Source organism: Myotis daubentonii, chromosome 11, assembly GCF_963259705.1.
Source record: "Myotis daubentonii chromosome 11, mMyoDau2.1, whole genome shotgun sequence".
NCBI lineage: Eukaryota > Metazoa > Chordata > Mammalia > Chiroptera > Vespertilionidae > Myotis > Myotis daubentonii.
Window position 1 is genome coordinate 52,686,191 of NC_081850.1, and position 14,358 is coordinate 52,700,548.

The following is a 14,358-nucleotide window of genomic DNA, read 5'->3' on the forward strand; positions in this document are numbered from 1 at the left end:
TCTGGCTGTATTTAAGAATGCTGAGTGACAGGTAAGAGGTTAACAGAACTTTAAATTTTCAGAATAGAGTTCCAAAGTTTCCGGGCCAGTAGGAGGTATCTATTTACTGATAAAACACCATGTTCTATGAAGGATTTAAGGTAGAAATCATTAGCATACAAAAGCTAAGGTCTTAGGATGATAGAGGCCCTCTTCAGAGAGCTTGCCCTATAGAGTTTTGAATGGATCTGCATTCTCACAACTATTCCTCTTGGTGTCCACAAGCTTTTTGAAATATGGCTTCTATTTTTGCTTCTGTCTCTGTGCATTCCTATATCAGCACATGGTTAATTGGGACCCCCCTCATGAGTTCTATAAATATTTATGAAGTGATGAGTTTGTTTACTTGAAGGTGTGTGCAGGTTTTAACAGGGCATGCCCCTCATTCTTGAAGGAAGCAGTGTGCCTCCTCCACATTGTTTTGTGATGTCTCTTCAGCTGCTCTACAGCATCTATTCAGCAAGATCTTGTGGGTTGTTTAAAAGAATCGTGGTGTGTTACAGTGAGAGAGGGGTGAGGGTGTGCTAAAAATAGCTTCCTTGTAGAGCCATTCCACCTCAATACTGTCATTGAGAGAGAATAGGAGTGACTTACAGCTCAAACCTATAGCCCAAGTTCTGTTGGCAATATCTATTTTCTAAAACTCCATGAAGAAGTAGGAGAAACTGGACCTATACTGCTGTTGTGTATGTGTTCTGTATGCTGGTTCTGTGTGCTTTACTCTAGTGAAACCAACCTGAAAGTGAAGCAGGCCATCCAGGTTACCAGTGAAATGGAAAATGACTTGAATCAGCTTTCTGCCTTTAATGGTAAGTTAGCATATAGGTTTGCCCGCCCAAATTTTTATCAGTATAGGAATAGTTAAATAAAGTTTTTATATTCATACAGTGAATTCTATATCACTTTTTATAAACAATATTCAAGTTGATATTTATTGACATGGAAAAATATTTGTAACACTAGAGGCTCAGTGCACGAAATTCATGCACTGGTGGGGGGAACGGGGGGGGGGGGGGCGGGGGCGGGCATCCCTCAGCCCGGCCTGCGCCCTCTCGCAGTCCGGGAGCCCTTGGGGGATGTCTCACTGCCACAGAGGCAGGAGAGGCTCCCACCACCACTGCTGCACTCACCAACCATGAGCCCGGCTTCTGGGCTTCTGGCTGAGCAGCGCTCCCCCTGTGGGAGCACACTGACCACCAGAGGGAAGCTCCTGCGTTGAGCGTATGCCCCCTGATGGTCAGTGTGCATCATAGCAACCAGTCGTTCTGCTGTTTGGTCAATTTGCATTTTAGCCTTTTATTATATAGGAATAGGATATTCATAAATGGAAAAATATTACAATAGATTGTGCTTAGTATATGTAGCATTTGTTTTCTGAGACATATATGTTTATGAGTACATGTGTAGAAAAAAGTTGAAGGATGTACTTCAAAAGGTTAATAGCACTTATCTCTAGGCAATTGGTGAATTTTATTTCTCCTTTCTCCTTTTAATATTATATACATATTTACAAAAGGCATGTTTTTGCTTTACTAATCAGGAACAAGTCAAATTATTTTCATTTTGAAAATACTAGGTTTGCTTTTTTGTGTTTTTTTTAGGTTTGCTTTAAGTTAAGTAGTTTAAAATATTTTTATTCAGATTTAGAGCTCATATGATCTAGCAGTACTGATAGTGATAAGTTATCATGTGGGTTTTTCTCAGCTGTGACTCTCTCTGGATAACCCATGTCATAAACAGAATTATTCTTCTCTGATGCCCAGAAACCATTGTCTGCCTTTCTAAAGGGAGCTGGTGAGAAATGGGCAGCATCTGAAATGGGGAGAGGATAGGATAAAGATTGTATGTATTTGGAAAGAGGGGTGTTCTTTCCTCTTTTATGTTAAGCCTCCTTCTATCCTATTAGGAAAATCCTAGTTATAGAACCAGCACTCTTACTCCTTTTTTTTTTTCCCAGGAGAAGTGAGGTGTGATGCTCCCAATAACAAGTTGGGCAGATTCACAGGAGTACTCACTTATAAGGGGAAAAACTACCTCCTGGACCTTGATAAGCTGCTGCTCCGAGGATGTACCATCAGGAATACAGATTGGTGCTATGGCTTAGTGATTTATACTGGTACGTCTCCCTGGAGCCACAGTTAGACCCCGGCCTGCTGGATGTAGATAGAGTACTCAGGTATATATCAGAACACTATGGCCTTGAGACAGATAGAAAGGGAGGTGGATGGATGGATGGATGGATAGATAGATTTAAAAAGAAAAGTTTTTTCTTAGGGAAAAAAAGACTTTTTTCCCCACACAATGAGTTGCCCACATATCAGCTCTGCTTTTGTTAGAGGAAGGCTTTGTGTTCCAAATCATAACTGGACACAAGAGAAGGGATGCATAGAGAAGTACACATAGAATTGGCCTATGAAAGGGGAACTTGTAAAAGAGGAGTGTATACGTGCAGATTACTCCCATGAGGAGAGAATAAACATAGTGCTCATTATGGAGAAGAATGTAAACTCTAATGTGAAGGGTTCATGCAAAGAAAAGGCACATGTGGATCATTAGCAGTGGCCTCTCTTGAGATGTCATTTAGGATCATAATCCCTTATACTTAATGAAGGATTTTCTTGGGTTATGATAAGGTTCAGGAAAATGGAGGAACCTTCTGTGCTACTATATGCCCTCGGTGACAGTGGGAATTGCTGACAACAACCATAGTAAGATAGCATTCTGAAGGTAGCATCAAGGAAAATTTACCACAGTGAGTTCTACTCAACTCAGAGCTCCCCTTCTAGAGAATTTACTCCTAGACTGGGGATCCTAGATGCCTCACTTCTGTGGAAAATAATGGGATCCAAGCCCTAGAGCAGTGATGGCAAACCTTTTGAGCTCGGCGTGTCAGCATTTTAAAAAACCCTAACTTAACTCTGGTGCCGTGTCACATATAGATATTTTTTGATATTTGCAACCATAGTAAAACAAAGACTTATATTTTTGATATTTATTTTATGTATTTAAATGCCATTTAACAAAGAAAAATCAACCACAAAAAATGAGTTCGCGTGTCACCTCTGACAAGTGTGTCATAGGTTCGCCATCACTGCCCTAGAGAGAAGCTTAAGAGTCCAGGGAGGCCTTGGTGGAACTGTCTTCATTGATTCTTGACCTATAAGTGGCAGCTTCTAGTCTACCTAGTCCCAAACTCAAAGGATTTAAAGTAGGCTTATTTTTTTCACTGTACTTAAGCAGCTACCCACACATATTGCTATGCATAAAAAGCTCATTTTCAGCAAAATATTTTTTCCCTTAAAGCAACAGCAGTGAAGTTGCCAACCAGCACAAATCTAGTTAAGGCTTCCCTCTGACTCTTGGTTGCATGGTCGTGAAAAATCTCTGGGGACTTTGGGAAGTTCAGAGCAGAGGAGTACTGATGCCACCTAGGGCCTCTTGAAGCCTGGGGGGTCGGGGCAGTCTTTCTACGAACCCTTGGAAGATACTGTCCCTTGTAGCTTTCAGTCTCTCAGCCAACTTCTCATTAGTTCAAGACCTTCAAGGAATGCTTAAGAGGAAAGAATGGCATAGCTTATGTACTGCAAAAGTTTGTCCACATACCAGGGAAGTTTCAGCTCCCTCATATGTAAACATTGATGGAATTCCTTCATTAGAGTAAGTACAAGACTAATAATCAGATGGTAAAAGGCCAGAGAAATTGCTACTTATACTTTCTTCTAAACCTCTTATGTTTTCTCTGCAACCATATCTCTCTAGTCAGAAATATCTAATTCTAGTGCCTGTGGTCATTAAAAGCTTTTTACTTCCGCTTGCTATCTGCCCTGTCATGAAGAAATCTGGACTTTCTGTCTCAGCTCCAAAGAAGTCTCAGATCTCCAGCTTCCACCTCAGAAGACGTTGCCTTTTCCTTTTTCCCTTTCTCAATTAGAAACTAAATAAAACTTGGTCCAACGGTGGGTTTTCTAAAAATAAAAATCTCCTTATCAGAAAAATCCCCTTTCTAAGTTACATAAACCAGGTGGTAATGAGAGAGAAGCTGTGGCTTCTATTCTGACTCAGCTATCTGTGAAAGATTACACGTCTAAGGCACTGCAATGAGAGGGTCAGCATTGCTGCACTTTGCAGAAATACTTGGAGTTATTCTTAGATACAAATTTTCTATTCTTGGAGTTACTGCACCAACTATGAACCTTACTATAGGGCTTTATCCCTGGCACTGAAAAGAGGTTTGATTAGATGATCATAAAGGCACATTCCAACCCAATTTCAAGCCTCTGGATATATTCAGTAATTCTAAGATCTGATGTCTCCCTGTTTCAATTAGGGCCAGACACCAAATTAATGCAGAACAGTGGAAAATCCTCTTTTAAACGGACACACATAGATCATCTCATGAATGTCCTTGTGCTCTGGGTAAGTTAAAGACTTTTTTGTATTTCTTTATGAATAGACATACTTCCCTTCCTTCCGCGGGAGTAGCTGGTATTTCCAACTTGGGATTTAGTTCTTTGAAAGTCTCAAGCAATATTTGGGACCCCCACACACTAATGTCTGAAGTAGAAAAGAACAGAGCCAATTGATAAGGAATTCTCTAGTATGTAACTTTGTTGTGGTGGATAGTCATGACTTACTTAAGATGGATCAAGGGCCTTGTTTTAGAAATTAAGATGTGTTTTTATTTTCTCATAACCAGTCTTACTCATGACCATTTTAATAAAATCTTATGTGGCTAATAGAACCCATCAGTTGAACTGATGATTTTCAAACTCTTAGATGAATCTAAGGCAGGGGTGGGGAACTTTTTTCTGCCAAGGGCCATTTGGATATCTATAATGTCATTCCCGGGCCATACAAAATTATCAGCTTAAAAATCAGCCTGCTATATTTGGTCAGACATTTAATTAACTCACCCCTAATGCCTTGGCAGGACCAGACCAAATGATTTTGTGGGCCTTAGGCAGCGTGCTGGCTGGACATTCCCCACACCTGGTCTGATGGCTGTTGCGGGGGGAAGAGAGGTGATCAGTTAAATTTTGTCCCGGCTTCCTCATTCTGAAGGTCCTGCTTCAGAAAGAGCAGCTTCACATTTCTCTGTTCTCTAAGACTTCGGTTAGAAAATAGAGGATTCTGCAGCTAAGAAATTAAATTTGAAAAGCACAACAGTAGAAAATAATCAGCCTTGATAATAGAAGTCTAAATTGAAGACTAATTAATCAATTACTTTATTTCCATGCTACATATACAGATTGCCTTTATTCTTGTCAGATATAGACAGATTGATGAAGAAATTCTCTGCATAACCAGGCAGTTCTAGTGCTGCCTATACTTCATTATATGACTTTTCATTTTTAATTTTACTCTATTGCTTAGACTGAAAATTCAAAAATGCCTTTTCTTTTTGTATATTTCTCATAAATACCTGAATTATATAACTACCTGCCCTCCATTATTTATTATGGGAAATATCACATTTCTTTTTCTAAATCCTTTGAATTTAGTAAATAAGTTTTAGAAAATTAGGAAAGTTTATTCAGCTTTGAGACCAAAAACTCATATTCACTATCTTTCTATTGCTGTTTACATAGCTTTCAGCAGTTGAAACAAAGTGACATTTTCTGGTTTCTTAATGAGGAAGATAATCGCAATTGAGAAATTAGAAAGGCGATGTAGGCAAATATGCCTTTGATAATATAAGAAACATTTATTAGACATTTAACAAGGTCATTTAGCCTAGGATTGTCTTCAAAACAGAATGTCTCCCATATGCATAGGAAGGTTCAACTACTTGTTTACCTGTATTTTTTTTTAATTGCTTAAAGTATTACAAAGAGTATTACATATGTCTCCTTTTTTTTTTCTCCCCGCCCTTGACAATCCCCTGGCCTCCCCTACCCCCCAGTGTCTTATGTCCATTGGTTATGCTTATATGCATGCATACAAGTCCTTCTGTTGATCTCTTACCCACCCTCCTCCTGCCCCCCAACCCTCCCCAGCCTTCCTGCTGTAGTTTGACAGTCTGTTCGAGGCAGCTCTGCCTCTGTATCTATTTTTGTTCATAAGTTTATAATGGTCTTTATCCATAAATGAGTGAGGTCATGTGGTATTTTTCCTTCATTGACTGGCTTATTTCACTTAGCATAATGCTCTCCAGTTCCATCCATGCTGTTGCAAATGGTAAGAGTTCCTTCTTTTTTACAGCAGCATAGTATTCCATCGTGTAGATGTACCACAGTTTTCTAATCCATTCATCTACTGATGGGCACTTAGGCTGTTTCCAGATCTTAGCTATGGTGAATTGTGCTGCTATGAACATAGGACCTGTAGAGGTATTTTAACTTTTTTAGAATATTTTCATATTACTCACTAACCACAGCCTTACTACATCCATGAACAATAAGCACATGAAGAAGTGTTTTACTATTTGAGAAACATGCAAATTGAGACACAGTAAAGATAAATATAATAAAATCCCACAGAAAAATAATGGCGAAGACAGGTCTATCTATGACAAATCAAGTCATATTTACTGAGGATTTATTATATAGCCAATGCATGCCAGGTGTGGTGAGAATCATAAGGATGTATAAGACCTAGGACTAAGCCTCAAGTGTTTAAGTTCACATTTGTGGGGAGGAGAGGGCATCAATATGTGCCAGATACTTTACATACATAATTTTATTTAATAGTCACATCTATCTACCTAGGCATAACTTTTCAGGGTCAATGCTATTTTGGCTATATTTGCTGTCTCCTTGAGGAGTCAAAATTAAAACACATAACAAGTCCTGTTTAACATGGCAGATTGACCACATGAGAAGAACATATAAAATGAACAGGACGGGATGCGGGCTACTAGTCAGGATAGTTCATTTTAAAACTGCCCATAGCCCAGCTGGCCTGCTCAGCGGTTGAGCATCGACCTATGAACAGGAGGTCACGGTTCGATTCCTAGTTAGGGCACATGCCTGGGTTTCGGTCTTGATCCCCAGTATGGGGCATGCAGGAGGGAACCAATCAATGATTCTCTCAAATCATTGATGTTTCTGTCTCTCTCTCCTTCTCCCCTCCTCTCTGAAATCAATTTAAAAAATTTTTTTAACTGCCCACATAAAACAACACGGGCAACAATTGGCCCTCTGTGCCATCCTGTCACACCTATCACATAAATATAGCAATAAGAAATGTATTTACCTTCCAGTCCCAAACAAAGTGCTATCTTCTAAGATAGGTGTCATTACTTCCGAGTAAAACCCACTTTATTTTAAACTTGAGGGCTCAAGTTTTCCTGCAAGCTCCTTGTGTAACCTAGGGTGCACCCTGTCAAACAATACATACTGCCTACCTTCACAGCACTCATGGTTCCATCCTCCCACTCAGGGTAGTGGCCTGTTGGGGAAACAAAATTAACCAAAGGAAACAAAACCAACCAAAGCAACACACTCCTCTTTTACTCATATTTTTAAGTGGACTACAGAGAAATCAGGAACACAGGAGGAGGATAAGAATGAGCAAATAGAATAACTGACCTCAGAATAAACACATTGTATTTCAGGAAGTAGAAAAACTTTCAAACAATTCTTATTATTCTTAGAAGAAGCAATTGCATGAATAAAATAAGAATAGTTGGAGAGAAACTAAGATGGCGGCATAGATAAACACTGGGAAATTGTCGCCTCACACAACAATTGAAGAATGCCGCAAGGGTCAGAGCAAACATCGTCCAGAACAACAGGAAGGCTGGCTGAGTGTAATTTCTACAACTAGAAGAAAACAGGGGCACGCTGAGAGCCAGAGGAGCTGCAGAGGTGAAGTGCAGAGGTACGGAGCACGGAAAGGGGGTGGCGCCTGAGGACGCGGCTGTCTTTTTGAATCACAAGCTCCCAACTGCTCTGAACTCCGGTTCCAGCGGGTCTCTGGGGACCCAGGGCTCATACGGGGAGAGGCTGGTCTGTCAGGTGGCAGCGGACGAACTTGAGGGCGGCTTTCCCTCAGAGGTGCTTGCAGCCGTTACCGGGACACTGAGACGCTCGGCTCCGGGCGCGGAGAATCACCATAGCTGCTTTCACCGCCCTTTGACTCCCTGAGACCCCGCCCCACCCAGGCTGCGGCAGAGGCTTTTGCATGTGAATGTACCTAACTGCAGCCGAGCCAGGCAGACCCGGAACTTCCAAGAGAAGGCCCAAGGCCCCGCAGCGGCTTGCATTGCTTCACAGCTGAGCCTCTTCGTGGCTCCTGCTGTGTGGCCTCAGGCAGGGGCTGAATTAGCACCTCCTTAGATCCAGGAGCCACTGCACCCAGTGGTCAGAGGGGGACCATTCTCCCACTTCAGACACAGCTGATTCCCACAGCCAATTGGCCTGGAGGTCAATTCCTCCCAGTGATCCTACAACAACCAAGGCACCAAGAGTGCACCAAGAGTGTCTACCCCAGGTAACTGGGGAGGCTGAGCCACTGGGCCCTACAGGACACCTGGCGCGCAGGGCCACTCTATCAACACAGGGAAGCAGCCAAAATGCGGAGACAAAGAAAAAGGTCACAAATGGCAGAAACGGAGGAAAGCAAACGACTGGATATAGAGTTCAAGGCCACGTTTATAAGGTTTTTCAAGAATTTTATGGAAACCGCCGATAAATTTAATGAATCCCTCAAGGAGTATAGTGAGACCATGGAAGACATGAAAAAGGACCAACTAGAAATTAAGCATACACTGACTGAAATAAAGAATAATTTACAGAGATCCAACAGCAGACAAGAGGATCCCAAGAATCAAGTCAAAGATTTGAAATACAAAGAAACAAAAAATACCCAACCGAAAAAGAAAAAAGAAAAGAGATTCCAAAAATATGAAGATAGTGTAAGGAACCTCTGGGACAACTTCAAGCGTACCAACATCAGAATTATAGGGGTACCAGAAGGAGAGAGAGGGCAAGATATTGAAAACCTTTTTGAAGAAATAATGACAGAAAACTTCCCCTACCTGGTGAAAGAAATGGACTTACAGGTCCAGGAAGCGCAAAGAACCCCAAACAAAAGGAATCCAAAGAGGACCACACCAAGACACATCATAATTAAAATGCCAAGAGCAAAAGACAAAGAGAGAACCTTAAAAACAGCAAGAGAAAGACAGTCAGTTACCTACAAGGGAGTACCCATACGACTGTCAGCTGATTTCTCAACAGAAACCATGCAGGCCAGAAGAGAGTGGCAAGAAATATTCAAAGAGATGAATAGCAAGAACCTGCAACCAAGATTACTTTATCCAGCAAAGCTATCATTCAGAATGGAAGGTCAGATAAAGAGCTTCACGGATAAGAAAAAGCTAAAGGAGTTCATCACCACCAAACCAGCATTATATGAAATGCTGAAAGGTATTCTTTAAGAAGAGGAAGAAGAAAAAGGAACTCTTACCATTTGCCACAGCATGGATGGAACTGGAGAGCGGATAAATACCACAGGATCTCACTCATTTGTGGAATATAATGAACAACATAAACTGATGAACCAGGACTGATCCAGAGACGGAGAGGCATTGATTGGACTGTCGGGCCTTGGAGGGAAGGTAGGGGAGGGTGGGGGCAAGGGGGAAAGATCAACCAAAGGACTTATATGCAAGCATATAGGCCTAACCAATGGACACGGACAACGGGGGGGGGGGGGAGTGTGGGGATGAGCGGGGGGGGGGGGGGGGTAGAGGGTACACATATATAATATCTTAATCAATAAAAAATATTTAAAAAAAAAAAAAGAATAGTTTGCTAGCCCTAGCCAGTTTGGCTCAGTGGATAGAGTGTCAGCCTGCGGACCAAAGAGTCCTGGGTTCAATTCCGGTCAAGGGCACATACCTCGGGTACAGGCTCCTCCCCAGCCCAGGCCCTGGTCGGGACTTGTGCAGGAGGCAGCCAATCAATGTGTTTCTCTCATATGGATGTTTCTCTCTGTCTTTCCCTCTCTCTTCCACTCTCTCTCTAAAAATTAATGGAAAAATGTCCTTGGGTGAGGATTAAAAAAAAAAAAAAAAAAAAAGAATAGTTTGCTAAAAATAAGGGGGGAAAAGCAATCAGTGAACAACAACAAAAATGAATTTTGAAAAGTAAAAATTGCTGAAATTAAAAAGCCAAGAAATGGGCTGAAATAAAGAGTCCAAGAACTATCCTAGACCATAAAACAAAAAGACAAAGAGATAGAATACATGAGGTAAATACTTTTTTATTTTTATATATTTTTAAATATATTTTTATTGATTTCAGAGAGAGGAGGGGAGAGGGAGAGATAGAAACCTCACTGATGAGAAAGAATCATTGTTCAGCTGCCTCCGACCTGCCCTACACTGGAGATTGAGCCCACAGCCCCGGCATGTGCCCCGACGGGGAATCAAACCGTGACCTCCTGGTTCATAGGTCGACACTCAACCACTGAACCATGCTGGCTGGGTGAGATAAGTACTTTTTTGAATGACGGGCCAAACCAGGTGCCTCCAATTTATCAGGAGTATCAGAAAGATACTAATAATTTTTTATGATACGACTCCTCCTTCTTTTGCCTTAGGGCTTCATTCTTTAATAAAACCAGTTATTTTGGCATATTTCTAGCAGGGTGCAAAACGAATGTGTACCAATATAATTGTTATTTTATATTAACTTTATACATATGATTGACTTAACTTAAAAAAAGTTTTATGATTTTAGTTACTTAGGCCTTTTGCTTATATCATTTGTGACAGAATAATGTGAAGCTAAAGTCATTGCTAAGCTCTGAATGGAAATAACATGCTCAAGAAAAATTGATTGCCTCTACTTTATTATGTGCTCAAAATAGATAATTAAAAGTACTAAGCATTGAACTTGGGGTTAAGTATTGTTGCTTTAATCTGGTATATTTGTTTATTGAAAGCAAAACAAAGGTGGAATGTTGAAGAGAAAGAAATATTAAGATGTTTTTAAATACTCTGTATTGCTACTGTTTGGGAATGTACCCAGTTTGAGGTCCAAAAATAAATTTTTAATGAAATAAAAAATAAGTAAAGTAGCCGCCTCTACCAAGATCTTCTCTACTCTATTAAACTGTTTTATTTTCCTCCCAGTACTTACCACTAATTAAATTATATTTTCCCATTTCTTAACTCTTCTGCTGTCCACCTATCTCCACAGGATTGTAAACTCTCTGAGAGTAAGGACATTCTCTTTTTTCGCCACCGTGTTCTCAGTCCCTAAAACTATGTCTGACACATACTAGGAACTTCATTTTTATTTGTTGCATTTTTGGAAATAGTGAATATCTGAGCTACCAAATTAATGAGCCTCTAAGGCAGAAATTGTCTCATATTCATCTCCATATTCCTGGGAGTGCCTTGCATAAAGTAGTGCTCAGGAAATATCTTTGAATGGTTATTAAATGAAGATATGTCCTCGAATTAGCTAGGTTCTTATCAGCTTAGCAGTTTTGTTTATGTGCTATTTTTGCCAGGACATTGTAAATGTAGTTAGATATAATGCAGTCGCATTTCTCAAAGCTGAAGCAATTATCCTTCCTGATTTAAACACTTTTCCCCATTTTTGGAAATGTTTCTGAGGGGAAAATCTGGCAGACACCAGAAGTATGTTTATAGCAAAGCGGCTTCCTGATGAACCCACAGCTGAGCTGGGGTTTAACCCCTTTCCCTCTCCCCAAAGACCACAGCTCACGGTGATACTGCTTTCTGCACCCTAGTCTGTTAAGTAGGAGCATGTTTGTGGGGCAGAGAAGCAGAGTGGCTGAAATTAGGATGATGCCAGAAATTCAGGACATACTTGTGGGGTAAGGCACAATGAAGAGCACAGATGTGGAGTGTTCTTTGCCAGTGGCCCTGAACACCCAAATGAAAATATGCTCAGTATCTATAGATTCTATTACATTTTTTAAATGAAATATATTTTTAATAATAGATATTTTTATTGATTTCAGAGAGGAAGAGAGAGGGAGAGAGAGATAGAAACATCAATGATGAGAGAGAATCATTGATCGGCTGACTCCTGCATGCCCCACACAAGGGATCGAACCCACAACCCGGGCATGTGCCCTGACTGGGAATCAAACCATGACCTCCTGGTTCATAGGTTGTTCAATTCTGAGCCACATCAGGTGGGCTGAAAATGAAATGTATTTTAATAAAAACTGCCCTTTTATTATTCAAAAATTAAAAAAAAGAAAAGAAAAAGAAAAGCACAGATGTGAAAGGCCAAAGAAATAAGGAGTCCTTCCTTTTTACAGCCTCCTGTGAGGCCTGGGAGCCCCACGGTGACAATGATGGCTTTAGTCACCTTTGTCAAGAGTGACAAAACTGAGTGTAATTTCAGGCTTTGCTGGAACCACTTTTTGCTAAGTGAGAGGCTATCAGTACTTCTGGGGTCTGACTGGCCATTCTTGTTTCTTCCTATAGAAAGGGAGCAAAATGAAACACGAAGAGATAAGTACCAATAAACTCCATCACAATAAGAAACTCAGAACATGGACAGGGTTTAGAAAGTTCAGGAGAGCAGGAAAAGCTGAAGGAATGAGGGAAGAGCCGAATGTGTCCCACCCCTGCGGGCCTCATGCTGATGGGGAAGCCTGCCCTCTGGGGCTGGGGCTGGCAGTGGTGCTTTTCCTTTCTAGTGGCCTAATCTGAGCAGAAAGATCTGGTTCTGGGGAACTCAGTCTAACAATGGAGACAGGGCACATCACTGGAAACCGCGGGTAATTCTGTTATGCAGGCAATAGGGATGGAGCAAGGGTGTTAAGGTCACCTTATAATCTTCAACTGCTTTGGAGGGTTTAAAATTATTTATTCTAATGTATAATAAATAAATTATACATAAATTTATATTTATAAATATAATAATTTATTCTAATCATTTTACCTTCCCCATTTTTCCCAATGGAGCTGATGAAGTAGGCCTAACAAAGTGGCAGGTAGAGGAATATAGTCTCAGATTTCATATTGGCCACATAGACTATCCAAAAAGGAAGGCAAAGCCAGTAGAACTCATCACTGAGTTTTGATCTGCACCATGAGGATACCCTTGCTTTCTTAAGACTCATTGAAGAGAAGGGTGAACCTGGCCAGTGTGGCTCAGTGGTTGAGTGTCAACCTGTGAACCAGGAGATCAGTGTTGAATTCCCAGTCTGGGCACATACCTGGGTTTCAAGCTCTCTTCCCAGTAGGGGGCATACAAGAAGCAGCTGATCAGTGATGCTCTCTCATCATTGATGTTTCTATCTTTCTCTCCCTTCCTCTGAAATCAATAAAAAAAAATTTTTTTTTTTTTTAAAGAGAGAGAAGGGTGAGGAAGTGGGAGTAAGATTGAGAAGGAAGGGCTGTATGGTCTTCACCTCTATCTCAGAGCTGAACTGCTCAGTGTGACTCTGCATTAGGCTTGGAATAACAGCAGTTTTCCTTCTGCTTTATCTCAATCCTCCTCTGTTTTGTTCTCCATCCATTACCCATCTCTCAGATCTCATATATTAAATGATTTCAAGGATTTATTGCTAATTTTATGTGGTTATATCTTTAAATAATATCCTTTAAAGATATATATTAAACTGTTTACAGATAAAGTTATATAATGTAAGAAATCTGCTAAAAACAAAAAGGAAGGCAGGAGAAAAAGAGGTTTGGCTAAAATAAGATTGTCCATGAGGTAATAATTATTGAAACTGGGTAATGGGTACATAGGGGTTCATTGTACTATTTATTACATTTTCAATCTTACTTATTAGATTTGAGACAGAGAAAGGGAGAGAGACACATCAATTTGTTGTTCCACTTATTTATTCATTCATTGTATGAATTGTTGCCTCTTGTATATGACATGACTGGGAATCCAACCCACAACCTTGTTGCATCAGGACCATGCTCTAACCAGCTGAGCTACCTGACCAGGGCTTATTGTATTATTTTTATACCTTAATATGTATTTTAAATTTTTTATAATAAAAAGTTTTTTTAAATTTCTTTTTCTGAGAATGGTCCCAGTTATACCTGCTCCTCCTGCCTTTCTACTCTTGTCTTCAAATACTTTCCCATCAGTGATTAAAAGATGAGACCTCTGATCATCTGGCAGTGGGTATTGGTTATTTTCAGGTCGTCACACTTTGTGCCAAAGGGCTCAGGTTTGAAGATCATTCAGTAGACTTAGACATGTTCACAATGTCATTCATATATTCTCTAGAGGCATGAGAGCATGCAATGCTGGTAGAATATAAAATTGTATAACCAATTTGGAAATGTTTGATAGTTTCTTTTTTTTAATTGATTTGAGAGAGAGAGAGGAAGGGGGAGAGAGAAACATCGATTTGTTG

The 14,358-nt window shown here is 40.4% G+C and overlaps 1 protein-coding gene across 1 annotated transcript in view; it reads left to right on the top strand.

Annotated features, from left to right (window-relative positions):
- The window catches only part of LOC132212112 (phospholipid-transporting ATPase FetA-like), an 81,629-nt gene that overhangs the window by 38,367 nt on the left and 28,904 nt on the right, over window positions 1-14,358 (top strand). Inside the window, exons 11-13 of the mRNA XM_059657262.1 lie at window positions 766-848; window positions 1,997-2,155; window positions 4,367-4,455. Coding sequence (XP_059513245.1) covers window positions 766-848; window positions 1,997-2,155; window positions 4,367-4,455 — 331 coding nt within the window. The remainder of the gene's footprint in view (window positions 1-765; window positions 849-1,996; window positions 2,156-4,366; window positions 4,456-14,358) is intronic.